The 14,684-nt window shown below is 43.2% G+C and overlaps 1 protein-coding gene across 4 annotated transcripts in view; it reads right to left on the bottom strand.

The window, feature by feature from the left end:
• LOC139263407 (protein SIX6OS1-like) overlaps window positions 1-14,684 on the bottom strand; it is a 198,743-nt gene that overhangs the window by 2,239 nt on the left and 181,820 nt on the right. For all 4 annotated transcript variants that reach the window (XM_070879466.1, XM_070879464.1, XM_070879462.1 and 1 more), the window contains 3 exons: window positions 14,482-14,597; window positions 13,540-13,666; window positions 4,438-4,500 (listed from right to left, as the gene is read on the bottom strand). In XM_070879466.1, coding sequence (XP_070735567.1) covers window positions 4,438-4,500; window positions 13,540-13,666; window positions 14,482-14,597 — 306 coding nt within the window. The remainder of the gene's footprint in view (window positions 1-4,437; window positions 4,501-13,539; window positions 13,667-14,481; window positions 14,598-14,684) is intronic.

Consider the following 14,684-nt stretch of genomic DNA (forward strand, 5'->3'; position numbering starts at 1 on the left):
CTACTCCTGCACATCCTGACTCACACCAACTTATCTTGCACCTCAACCCAACACTCTCTCTCTATCTACATTATCACTTCCCCATCTCACTAGCCATCCCTCACACTCACCATCCCTCACACTCACCCTCTTCCTAGTCCAATCATAACAACTATCAACACACAAGGGTAGGCACTTGGGTGTTATCGCCAATGTTCATGTAAAGTTTCTGTTAATGTGTTGTCAAACATTGAAATCTTTATTTTCAAGACTTTGCCTTCTTGGACAGATTTATGTGCACCTTTGGAAGTGGCTTAGTGAGTTGCAGTGAATGGTGAGACATAACAGTACCTCCCGCAATGGTAATGAGTATGAAAGGAATGGCTTGGGCATTGTAGGGATGCTTTATAATGTTGGTGTGGGGTAGTGCCAACCTGATGCATCATGTGGCAACCAGGGTGTACTGCATCAACTGAAGTAAATCTGGTGATGGTGAGGCCGTCCCTGGCCTCCCAGGCAGCAATGTGGTCAGGTGCTGATGCTCTCTGTCCTGTGCAGCATAGGTTGATTGCGGAGAAGGTTTGTGGTGTTGTTGGTGCTGCTGGTGTGCCTGGTGCTGCTGGTGTGCATGGTGATGTTAGTGTTGGGGATGATCATAGTGGGATTCTGAGGACCAAGGTGAGATTTCTTTAAAGGCACCGATGCTGATGGAATAGATGGCAGGTGAGGTTGAGGTGACAGAGCGATCTGTTAATGGTGAGGGAGGTTGTTCCAAGGAGTTGACAGTGGATGGAGAGTTTACTCCAAACATTTCCAACTTGCATAAAGCTCAAATGTGTCTTCCAAAACCTGAAGGCTTTAGCTTCTGAGATTGGAATGTGAACAGCTGTGAAATGGTAGCTTTTATAACACATTTGCATCTGTCAACAATTCTGAGGAATGGATACTAATGGAACACCCAACCTACTTACCTGATGTGATCCCCAAGCACCATGAAACTTGTCAAAAAGCTGGAAAAAAAGGCAAGTACAGTGCAAAATGGTGTTTAATTGCCTTTTAACAGCCTCTTAATAATCTAAATTGCTTTCCTTGCCACTTGGTGTCGGGTCTGTTCAGCGGTGACATACCCAACACATGGGAAACTAGCGTGGAAGAGGGTTGACAGCTGACCCGCCTCCGATCCCGCCCTCTCAGCGCTGGTAAATTTACGGCCTATGTCCCCTCATTCTAGATGCCTCAGTTACTGGAAATAGACTGTTTCTATTTTCTGTTTCTCATCCCTTCATAATTTTAAACACCTATATCAAAATCTTATCTGTTCTAATGAAAACAGACCCAATTTGTCAAGTATTTCTAATTTAAAAATTGCTAATTTAAGCTTTTTATTTTTTTATTTCTAATTTTTATTTTATTACATCTCTTTATCTATTTCTGAGGCATACATATTTCTTCCAGCTTCGATGCAGACAAATGACCAACTCCTACCCCTCTTCCAATACTAAAAATAACCTTGAGGCATTTGGTCTCTAACTGCTCCTCTTTCCTTGTGAGGTAGCACCTGGCCTGTGTTCAGTGTTTCCCTATGATGACATAATCAAGATCAGGAAGCTTAACATAAACTTAATTACAAATTTTAGACATGTACATTTTTGCAGTTAAAATTGTATGTTTTGTATGGAGAGAGAACGTTTTTATGGGATATTTCCTGAAAATAGATTGTTGATTGCTTTGTACATCACATATGGTTCAGATATTAATTATAAATCAACAATTTAACAAAGGAAGGATGCAGAGAAAAGCTAATTCAAAAAGCAATTGCAAGTTGTGAAGAGTCATATGAATGAGGCCACTCAGAAACTTAATAAAATAGAACTCGATGATTTTTTGTAGCTATAATTTCATGGAAAATCTGTGTCATAGTAATGGTGCAAGCTTTCAGAAACATCCAGGCCATTATGGAGAACAAAATGAGTTTGTAATGTGAATGATCATGTGCAGGATTCTAAGAATAGTTAGGTATTGAGAGAGAGAGAAAAAATTCCATTAGTTGCGGGCGGGTTCAGATCATAGAGATCGAAGAAAATACGGACAGAAATTTTGTACTGCCCGGGAGCGGTAACAACTGCAAGGCAGGAGTTCCTACACGAGACGCGGAAATCCCACCCCATAAGCTATATTGGGAACTGCAGGGCTGGGGCGCAAAGGGATGTGAAGATTCCAGCACTACACGGTGGGACATGTGGCGCTGGTGGGAAGACAGGGCCCTCCCTTCCATTAAAGGGGAGGGCCAACTGGTGACTCTGTGGGAGGGAAACGAGGCCATCGCTGGACCACAAAGGAGTAGGGTACCGTGGCAGTAGCCCGGCACACAAATAGAGTGCCCGGCTGCAAGATCGCGGCACGGACCCCGCGATCTACAAGCAAGAAGGCCGCACCCCCCCTTTAATTTTAGTCCCGTGAGCGGCATACATCTTGACATGTGCCCGCGGCAGCTTAACGGGGTGCTGCCGAATTTTCGCTCGGGGGCGAAAACGGGTTGATGCATGTGGTGATGACATTGTCATCGTGGTGCAGCGGCCCATAAGAACATAAGAAATAGGAAAATGAGTAGGTCATTGGGCCCCTCGAGCCTGCTCCGCCATTTAATAAGATCATGGCTGATCTGATTTTGGGCTCAGCTCCACTTACCTGCCCACTCCCCATAACCCTTCACTCCCTTATTGTTCAAAAATCTATCACTCTCCACCTTAAATATATTCAATGACCCAGCCTCCACAGTTCTCTGGGCAGAGAATTCCACAGATTTATGACCCTCAGTTCTAAATGCATTACCCCTTATTCTTAAACTATGCTCCCTAGTTCTAGATTCACCCTCGAGTGGAAAGTTCCTCTCTGTATCTACATTGTCGAGCCCCCTCAGTATCTTATATGTTTCAATAAGATCACCTCTAAGTCTTCTAAACTCTAATGAGTATAGGCCCAACCTGCTCAACCTTTCTTCATAAGTCAACACCTTCACCTCAGGAATCAACCTAGTGAACCTTCTCTGAACTGCCTCCAATGCAAGTATATCCCTCCTTAAATAAGGAGACAAAAACTGTATGCAGTACTCTAGGTGTGGTCTCACCAATACCCTGCACAGTTGTAGCAGGACTTCCCTACTTTTATACTCCATCCCCCTTGCAATAAATGGCAACATTCTATTTGCCTTCCTAATTACTTGCTGTACCTCACTGAGCCTATCTATATCCCTTTGTAGTTCAGAATAACTCCACAAGACATAACAAATGGACTCTAGTATTTACCCAATGACAGATGTTAGGCTAACTAGTCTACAGCTTCCTGCTTTCTGTCTCCCTCCTTTTTTAAATAACGGTGTTATATTTGCAGTTTTCCAATCCACTGGGACCACTCCAGACTCGAGGGAATTTTGATACCGGGCGCTACCGGTAGGAGTGAGGTGCTACCAGTTAGCACCGCCATTTAACTCTTGTGGAATTTGCTGCAGGAATCAGTAGCGGTGTCGCGCCAGGGCAAAAAGTCGTTTGTGACCCTTTGGGGCCGCTAACGACCCAAATTTCTCCCCAATGGTCTCTATGAGATATGGGGATAGGGCGGGAAAGTAGAGTTGAGATAAAAGATCAATCATGATTTTATGAATGGCAAAGCAGGCTCGAGGGGTCATATGGCTTACTCCTGCTCCTATTTCTTATGATCTTACTTGTGCATCTACTGTTCTAGGTCAAATACAAAGGGGGTGAAATTCCCCTGCACCCCGATTGGTGGCAGTAACCTGCTCGGGATGGGAATTCCTGCGCTAGGCGTGAAAGTCCCGCACCGGCCACTAAATTGGGCTTAACACCCCTCAAAGGAAGTGGAGTACAATATCGCGGGCTCCACTTCCTTTAGGGTTGGGACCCATGGTGCTAACGGGGCGCAATCAGGAACATTATGGGCGTTACTTGCGGGGCGCGACGCAACCATGGCAAACTCCCGGGCAATTCCCTGGGAGCCGCGAGTGCCCCCCCTCCCCGGGTGAAAAGTGTCTTGCACCAATGATAATGCCATTATTGTTTCTCCACTACAAAACATTCATGATAGTTTCTCTCAAGGTAGTGCATTTATTCCATCTCTTGGCCTGGATCTGAATCCACCTGTGACTAATGGAATTTTTTTCTTTCTCAATTACCTAACTATTCTTAGAATTCTACATGTGCGATGTTGGTGACATGCAAAATTAGAAGCAAGTCATCCTCGTTCGAGGGACCGCCTATGATGATGATGATGATGATTATAACAGTGACTACACTTCAAAATGGTACTTCATTCTTCATTGGCTGTAATGCGCTTTAGATGTCCGGTGCCCGTGAAAGGTGCTATAGAAATACAAGTCTTTCTTTCCTTTTTATTCATGTGAGCCAACTTGTTATAAAAGTTTACAACAGCATTGATTTTTACCGTTTTCTTGAAGAACAAAGTTGAGAACTCAAACTGATTATCAGACATCTGATTGTCAGTCACCTGAAATGTAGTGAAATGATTATTTTTAAACATACTAACAATCTGATAATTATGATAATTAAAGTAGCAGGAAAAGGTAGATTACTCATTATTACTTGCAGTAAATTATAACCTATTCAATCTGGAAAATCAGAAGGAAAATGCCTGTGGCTTCAGGGGATTTTCTAGACTGACCTTCCTTTCAAAAGCTTTCTAAGAAGGCATTTCAGTTTAAGGTGATATGCTGATTTAAAATTGATTAGGTGACATTTCTTTTATGTCGACAAGGAATAGAAGACACCTCTCTAATTGCTTACACAAAACATACATTTTAGATTCTTTGAAAAATTCCATCTCCATATACGTTAATACAAATATATGCATGTTAGACTAATCCAAATGTCAAAGAAGCTGGCTATATAAATGGAAGTACACTTTTCACATATAGTAAAGTTGTAATCAAAGGTGCGATCCTTTAGTGACAAAATTTGCAATTGCTGCAAAATTTTAAATCTTCTTCGTATACACATAGATTCCAAGATATCCAGAATAAAGTTCCAGGCTAACAGGAAGAAAGCATGGCCTAGGTTCACATTTTTATCTAATGAACTGGATTGTAATGGGACCAAGCTTGAAACTGAGAACAAAGGAATTGAACGTGATCACCAGACAGACTAAAAGAGCTCAAAACAAATAACTCCCCACGGTTAGATGGCATTTATCCAAGAGTTCTAAGAGAGACCAGGGACGAGATTTCTGAGACACTGACAATCATTATGAAGCACTGATAATCATTATGATTCAGTCATTCATAGGCAGTCCCTCGTATCGAGGATGACTTGCTTCCACGCCAAAGAGGGATGAGTTCACAGGTGTTTCAAAGGAGCTGATATTCCAGGTCCCGAACTACATGTTGAAGGGTGGAAAATGCCTGTCCGTGGATTTTTTTAACATGTGGTGGCCGTTGCATACCAGCCACCATACGGGCTTGACAGAGCTTGATCTTGGTCCAGTGGCAAGGATTAACCAAGACGACTGGAGACCAGCTCTGCGATGATAAGTTGCCAGTAGACTGCAAACAGGCTAGCATAGTGCCCATATTCAAAAAGGGGGACAAAATAGACATCAGGATGTGGGGTCAGGAGGGGTTAAACTAATATGGCAGGGGGATGGGAACCTATGCAGGGAGACAGAGGGAAGTAGAATGGGGGCAGAAGCAAAAGATAGAAAGAAGAAAAGTAAAAGTGGAGGGCAGAGAAACCCAAGGCAAAAATCAAAAAGGGCCATGTTACAGCAAAATTCTAAAGGGGCAAAGTGTGTTAAAAAGACAAGCCTGAATTCTCTGTGCCTCAATGCGAGGAGTATTCGTAATAAACATAGAAACATAGAAACTTAGAAATGAGGTGCAGGAGCAGGCCATTCAGCCCTTCGAGCCTGCACCGCCATTCAATAAGATCATGGCTGATCATTCAACCTCAGTACCCCTTTCCTGCTTTCTCTCCATACCACTTGATCCCTTTGGCCGTAAGGGCTATATGTGTAACTCCCTTTTGAATATATCTAACGAACTGGCCTCAAAAACTTTCTGCGGCAGAGAATTCCACAGGTTAACCTCTCTCTGAGTGAAGAAGTTTCTCCTTATCTAGGTCCTAAATGGCTTACGTCTTAATTTTAGACTGTGACACCTGGTTCTGGAACTCCCCAGCAACGGGAACATTCTTCCTGCCTCTAACTTCTCCAATCCCATCAGAAATGTATATGTTTCGATGAGATCCCCTCTCAATCTTCTAAACTCCAGTGGATACATGCCCAGTTGATCCAGGTTAATAAGGTGAACAAATTAACTGCACAGGCAGCTATTAACGAATATGATATAATTGGCATTACGGAGACATGGCTCCAGGGTGACCAAGGCTGGGAACTCAACATCCAGGGGTATTCAACATTCAGGAAGGATAGACAAAAAGGAAAAGGAGGTGAGGTAGCGTTGCTGGTTACAGAGGAAATTAACGCAATAGTAAGGAAGGACATTAGCTTGGATGATGTGGAATCTGTATGGGTAGAGCTGCGGAATACCAAAGGGCAGAAAACGCTAGTGGTAGTTGTGTATAAACCACCAAACAGTAGTAGTGAGGTTGGGGACAGCATCAAACAAGAAATTAGGGATGCGGGTAATAAGGGTAAGCAGTTATCATGGGCGACTTTAATCTACATATAGATTGGGCTAACCAAATTGGTAGCAATACGGTGGAAGAGGATTTCCTGGAGTGTATTAAGGATGGTTTTCTAGACCAATATGTCGAGGAACCAACTAGAGGGCTGGCCATCCTGGACTGGGTGATGTGTAATGAGAAAGGACTAATTAGCAATCTTGTTGTGCGAGGCCCCTTGGGAAAGAGTGACCATAATATGGTAGAATTCTTTATTAAGATGGAGAGTGACAGTGTTAATTCAGAGACTAGGGTCCTGAACTTAGGGAAAGGTAACTTCAATGGTATGAGACGTGAATTGGCTAGAATAGACTGGCGAATGATATTTAAAGGGTTGACTGTGGATAGTCAATGGCAAACATTTAAGGATCACATGGATGAACTTCAACAATTATACATCCTGGTCTGGAGTAAAAATAAAACGGAGAAGGTGGCTCAACCGTGGCTAACAAGGGAAATTAAGGATAGTGTTAAATCCAAGGAAGAGGCATATAAATTAGCCAGAAAAAGCAGCAAACCTGAGGACTGGGAGAAATTGAGAACTCAGCAGAGGAGGACGAAGAGTTTAATTAGGAGGGGGAAAATAGAGTATGAAAGGAAGCTTGCTGGGAACATAAAAACTGACTGGAAAAGCTTCTATAGATATGTGAAGAGAAAAAGATTAGTCAAGACAAACATAGGTCCCTTGCAGTCAGAATCAGGTGAATTTATAATGGGGAAACAAAGAAATGGCAGACCAATTGAACAAATACTTTGGTTCTGTCTTCACGAAGGAAGACACAAATAACCTTCCGGAAATACTAGGGGACAGAGGGTCGAGGAAGAAGGAGGAACTGAAGGAAATCCTTATTAGTCAGGAAATTGTGTTAGGGAAATTGATGGGATTGAAGGCCGATAAATCCCCAGGGCCTGATATTCTGTATCCCAGAGTACTTAAGGAAGTGGCCCTAGAAATAGTGGATGCATTGGTGATCATTTTCCAACAGTCTATCGACTCTGGATCAGTTCCTATGGACTAGAGGGTAGCTAATGTAACACCACTTTTTAAGAAAGGCGGGAGAGAGAAAATGGGGAATTATAGACCAGTTAGCCTGACATCAGTGGTGGGGAAAATGTTGGAATCAATTATTAAAGATGAAATAACAACGTATTAGAAAGCAGTGACAGGATCGGTCCAAGTCAGCATGGATTTATGAACGGGAAATCATGCTTGACAAATCTTCTAGAATCTTTTGAGGATGTAACTAGTAGAGTGGACAGGGGAGAACCAGTGGATATGGGTGTATTTGGACTTTCAAAAGGCTTTTGACAAGGTCGTACACAAGAGATTGGTGTGCAAAATTAAAGCACATGGTATTGGGGGTAATGTATTGACGTGGATAGAGAAATGGTTGGTAGACAGGAAGCAGAGAGTCGGGATAAACAGGTCCTTTTCAGAATGGCAGGCTATGACTAGTGGGGTGCCGCAGGGCTCAGTGCTGGGACCCCAGCTATTTACAATATACATCAATGATTTAGATGAAGGAATTGAGTGTAATATCTCCAAGTTTGCAGATAACACTAAGCTGGGTGGCAGTGTGAGCTGTGAGGAGAATGCTAAGAGGCTGCAGGTTGACTTGGACAGGTTAAGTGAGTGGGCAAATGCATGACAGATGCAGTATAATGTGGATAAATGTGAGGTTATCCACTTTGGTGGCAAAAACACGAAGGCAGAATATTATCTGAATGGTGGCAGATTAGGAAAATGGGAGTTGCAACGAGACCTGGGTGTCATGATACGCCAGTCGTTGAAAGTTGCCATGCAAGTACAGGAGGCGGTGAAGAAGGCAAATGGCATGTTGGCCTTCATAGCTAGGCAATTTGAGTATAGGAGCAGGGAGGTTTTACTGCAGTTGTACAGGGCCTTGGTGAGGCCTCACCTGGAATATTGTGTTCAGTTTTGGTCGCCTAATCTGAGGAAGGACATTCTTGTTATTGAGGGAGTGCAGCGAAGGTTCACTAGACTGATTTCCGGGATGGCAGGACTGACATATGAGGAGACACTGCATCGGATGGGCCTGTATTCACTGGAGTTTACAAGAATGAGAGGGGATCTGATAGAAACATATAAAATACTGATGGGACTGGACAGGTTAGATGCAGCAAGAATGTTCCCGATGTTGAGGAAGTCCAGAACCAGGGGACAAAGTCTAAGGATAAGGGGTAAGCCATTTAGGACCGAGATGAGGCGAAACTTCTTCACTCAGAGAGTTGTTAACCTGTGGAATTCTCTGCTGCAGAGAGTTGTTGATGAAAGTTTGTTGGATATATTCAAGAGGGAGTTAGATATGGTCCTTACGGCTAAAGGGATCAAAGGATATGGAGAGAAAGCAGAGAAGGGGTACTGAGGTGATGATCATCTAGGATCTTATTGAATGGTGGTGCAGGCTCGAAGGGCCGAATGGCCTACTGCTGCACCCATTTTCTATGTTTTTATGTTTCTATGTTTCAAATCTCACTCTTGACCACGTAATCTAGGCTAGCGCTTCAGTGCAGTACTGAGAGAGTGCTACACTGTCGGAGGTGCTTTGTTTCAGATGAGACGTTAAACCAAATGTCTGCCCTCTCAGATGGACATAAAAGATCCCATGGCACTATTCAAAGAAGAGCAGGGTAGTTCGCTCAGGTGTCCTGGCCAACAATTATTCCCCAACCAACATCTAAAAAACAGATGATCTAGTTATGTATTCTACTGCTGTTTGTGGGACATTGCTGTGTGCAAATTGGCTTTGCATTTCCGACATTACAACAATGACTACACTTGAAAAATACTTCATTGACTGTGGAGCATTTGGGACGTCCTGAGGTCGTGAATGACGCTTATTAAATGCAAATTCTTTCTTGCTTTCTGTCCAGGCATATTAAGTCTGGAGAGTACATTTATTGCCCAGTATCTAGGTAAATTATATCATGAACTTTGATAGTAGTAATAAACTGGCTCATTGTATACACTGAATAATGTGATTTTGCAAGTGTCATAAGAACATAAGAACATAAGAAATAGGAACAGGAGTAGGCCATATGGCCCCTCGAGCCTGCTCCGCCATTCAATAAAATCATGGCTGATCTGATCATAGACTCAGCTCCACTTCCCCGCCCGCTCCCCATAACCCCTTATCATCTTATCGCTCAAGAAACTGTCTATTTCTGTCTTAAACTTATTCAATGTCCCAGCTTCCACAGCTCTCTGAGGCAGCAAATTCCACAGATTTACAACCCTCTGAGAGAAGAAACTCCTCCTCATCTCTGTCTTAAATGGGCGGACCATTATTCTAAGATCATGCCTTCTAGTTCTAGTCTCCTCCATCAGTGGAAACATCCTCTCTGCATCCACCTTGTCAAGCCCCCTCATAATCTTATACGTTTCAATAAGATCACCTCTCATTCTTCTGAATTCCAATGAGTAGATGCCTAACCTCCTCAACCTTTCTTCATATGTCAACCCCCTCATCCCCAGAATCAACCTAGTGAATCTTCTCTGAACTACCTCCAAAGCAAGTATATCCTTTCGTCAATATGGAAACCAAATCTGCACGCAGTATTCCAGGTGTGGCCTCACCAATGCCTTGTATAGCCGTAGCAAGACTTCCCTGCTTTTATACTGCATCCCCTTTGCAATAAAGGCCAAGATACCATTGGCCTTCCTGATCACTTGCATACTATCTGTAGTGTATGTAGGCACCTTTAGTAATGACTCCACGAGGCAGGGTATGATACTTAAACTGTGTAGACCTGTAGTCCTTTATCTGCAGCTCCTCGAGTGAGGACAACAAGCTGTGAGCTCCTTTTTATACTGGGCTACCGGTAACCCTTAGGTCTCCAGCAGCAGCACCCTCTGGTGTACAGGTAAGGTGTGTACAGTGTAAGGATACATTCAGTGTTGCAGAACAGTGTTGCATAATCACACAGTAAACAGGCATGCATATACAACACTGTCCTTTTGTGTTTCATGCACAAGTACCCCAGGTCCCACTGTACTGCAGCACTTTGCAATCTTTCTCCATTTAAATAATAACTTGCTCTTTGATTTTTTCTGCCAAAGTGATGACCTCACACTTTCCAATATGATAGTCCATCTGCCAAATTTTTCTCACTCACTTAGCCTGTCTATGTCCTTTTGCAGATTTTTTGTGTCCTCCTCACACATTGCTTTTCCTCCCATCTTTGCATCATCAGCAAACTTGGCTACGTTACACTCAGTCCCTTCTTCCAAGTCATTAATATAGATTGCAAATAGTTGGGGTCCCAGAAATGATCCCTGTGGCACCCCACTAGTTACTTGTTGCCAAACAGAGAATGAACCATTTATCCCAACTCAATATGTGTTTCTCCTATCTTCAGAGGGTGAACTGAGACATAACCAATCATGAACCAACAATCATGTTTATTTTACATGAAGTATATGAATGAGCAGAATATCACTTCAGCCATGAGATTTGCCTATTTTGTATCATTCCCTATACCATCAAAATAACAGATTATGCAACTTTTCTCTTTGTTATGGCGTAAACATGCTTTACAAGTCAGAAATCCCTAAACTGATCGGCACTTATCTAAAAAACACAAAACTCAAACCTATTACAGACTGCCGTTGCCAGACTGCAAGAAAGAGACAAAGGTAAAGGTTAATTTCTGACTCCTTCCTCAGCTTTGTGTGTTGATGACTTATTTATTGCCAACCAACTTACTGCCCTGAATGAGAAACCGCTCCCATTGGTGTGGAACTACAGCAACCAAACTGCTTGTTCAATTATGCCCCCTGTTGGGCACCCCTGAATGAAAACCATTCCAACATTAAAGGTGTGAATATCTCTGGAAAAAACTGGACAACTCCCTATTTTTTTCATCTAATCTGGTATGCGAGAATACATAATTCTGATGCAGTTGCATGTTCCAACTAATTTGACTTCAACAACATTCTAGATTCCCCATCACTGTGCTTGAGAGGGCCCTCGACCATGTCCGTCCCGTTTCCCACACTTCTGCCCTCGCCCCTTCCCCTCCTTCCCAGAACAATGAAAGGGTCCCCTTGTCCTCACCTTCCACCCTACAAGCCTTCACATTCAACTGATCATCTTCTGCTATCTCTAGCGTGATGTCACCACCAAATACTTCATCATTTTGAAAGGAATGTTCCCTCTATGACACCTGCTCCACTCTTCCATCACCCCCAACACCTTTCCCTGGTATCTTCCCATGCAAGAGCTTGGCGATGCCCTTTCATCTCCTCCATTCCCACCTTCCAGAGCCCCAAACACTCTTTCCTGGTGAAACAGGCGATTTATTTGTACTTCTTCCCACTTGGTATACTGTATTTTTTACGTTTCTATGTTTCTATGTTTCTATTTGCTGTGATGTAGCCTCTGCATTGGGAAGACCAAATGCAGATTGGGTGATCGCATTGCTGAATATCTCCATGCAGTACGCAAGCTTGACCGTGAGTTTCTGGTCGCTTGCCATTTTAATTCTCCATCCCACTCCCACTCTGACCTTTCGGTCCTTGGCCTCCTACACTGTTCCAATGATGTTCAACCAAAGCTCGAGGAACAGCATCTCATTTTTCAATTAGGCACTTACCAGCCTTCTGGTCTTAACATCGAGTTTAATAAATTTAGATCTTAACCACTGCTCCCATTTTCTTAGACTGCAGGTGCTGGTAATATATGATGGCTGCACCAGAGCCACTGGGAGTGGAAAAGGTGTCGGCTGATGCTTGGGGTGGAGATCCCCTATCGCTGCACGGTCAGCAGAGTGGTCTGCACCCCTGTGTCCTACCCACCTTTCTCCCCCACATTCCTGGGCAATCTCTTCTCCTCTTTGCCATATTTTCCATGCTTCCCTCCTCCTCCTCTGCTATTCTGCTGTAACCATTTACACCCCCTCTGGACCCATCTTTTGTTTCTTTACTTGTCCCATTACCATCCCCTTTTGCCATGCATCGTCATCCCTTTTGTCATTTAATCACTCCTTCCCTCCACCCTATCACAGACTGGCCTCATTGCCCATTCTTTCCCACCCACCCCCCAAACCGTCCCACCACCACCATTTCCCAGGTTCATTTCTTGCTTAAAAGCTGTTCATCTCTAATATCTTCCTGTTTTGATGAAAGGTCATCGACCTGAAAAGTTGGCCCTGATATTTACGGGGAGGCAGGGAGGCTGTGGGGGAATGTGGTAGTCCGGGGATAACCCGGCAAGGCTGGGGACGTAATGGTCCTGCTGATTTTAAGGGCAGCACTTCATTATAATTTTTTTCTTCTGTTTCCTGCCCAGCAGCCGGCCAAATTGACAGGCTGGCCGTCTGCTGGGCAAGAAAACCAATAGCAGGAAGCCGCAGCCAGGGATCCTTCAGGAAGGTTCCCGACATTCGGGAGCCAGAGGGCTTAGTGGGGGGGAGGGGGAGGGGAACGGGGAGAGAGCGGCAATCGGGAGGGACTCAGACATTGTGGCTTGGTGGGGAAGGATGAGGGGAGAGAGTGGCAATTGGGAGGGAGGGCGCCAGAGATCGTGGCTTGGTGGACATGACAGGTTGGAGACGCTTCCTTGTTTTAATCCCCCCCCCCCGCTGTCATGGAGTAGTTAATAACGAGGCTGATTACTCAGATTCTCTCTCCACAGATGTTGCCTGTCCCGCTGAGTGTTTACCAGCATTTTCTGTATTTATTTCTAGATAGCTTGCGTTCCTCTGGAAATTAACTCTTTGCTAACTGAATCTGACTTCATAATAATATCATCATATAAATTATACCAAAATCCCTTCTAGGCCAAATAAATAAAAATCTGAAAATGCTATTACATGTTGGAAAAAATACCTGCTCTGGGGTGTCAAATGCTGTTCTTCCAAATAAGTTAAATTCAGTTGATTTGGGTGTGGATGTATTCAGGAAGCAAAAGCCAGGTGATTTTGATGGTGTTTCCTCAAGGGATAAGTTAGAATTCCTAGTGCAAAAATGATAGTTTTGTTTTAGGCATTTCTTTTTAGAAACATAAGTATGACTAGGTGGTACAATATGCTGAAACTCCAAATTGGGCCACAATGAAAGATGGGAATAGTGGTATATCATTTACTTTGCTGAGGTGCTGATTTCAGTCACACTGATGTGTCAGTTAACAAATAAAAATTAGGAGCCTCCAGATATAGTAGGGAAGAGGATAAGATTTTAGCTATCCCCAACAGACGAGCTGCATTGAGGCATCCACAGCTCGCCTGATTTATTCTGATGAGGCCCAAGTACAAATTTAATTTGGTTCTTGGATCTCTCTGTTCTGGCATGCTGTTGCGGCGCGGCACCGAAATTGTGCCTGATTTAGGGCAAGAAGGAATTTAGGCCCTAATAACTATTTTTACTAAAGGGCAATGCAATGAACTGAGCTAATAGTGTGGGAACCAATAGAATTGAAACTGTGAGTACATCAGGAGAAATGAGCTGAAGTTTGCCTCAAAATTAGACTATAGACAACAGCTGTAGAAATAGTACAATAATTTCTCTAGTACTATTGTTTCGTAAAGGGATAGCATGCCCAATGGAGGATTATTTATTGGATTGAAAGTGCTTTTAGTGACTGTCCCTCATGAGGATAGGTTGATTTCTAGTTTTTATATATGTAGATTGACTGAATGAAGAAGAATATGTTTCACTTTGAAAGGAAGACAAAAGTTTTACACTGAAAAGTTTAAAATTTACTGTTTTTAGTAACATGAACATAATTTCTAATGCATAACAATTAATTTTTGTCAGTAACTATATCATTACATTTCAAATTCCTTTTGTCCTGCCTCAACCTGTTCAGGTGTTCTGGGAAACATCTGGGGTGTGTCATCTGTAGTCTCTTTTGGGTCACCACTCATAGACTTTAGCCCAATTTGTGCCTATAAAACAAGAGTAGAAAATTATTTAAGTATGTATGGAGTGCTGCTGGATGATTCCAAGGGCTTGAATGGTAAATGAAGACCTTT

Source organism: Pristiophorus japonicus, chromosome 4, assembly GCF_044704955.1.
Source record: "Pristiophorus japonicus isolate sPriJap1 chromosome 4, sPriJap1.hap1, whole genome shotgun sequence".
Taxonomy (NCBI): domain Eukaryota; kingdom Metazoa; phylum Chordata; class Chondrichthyes; family Pristiophoridae; genus Pristiophorus; species Pristiophorus japonicus.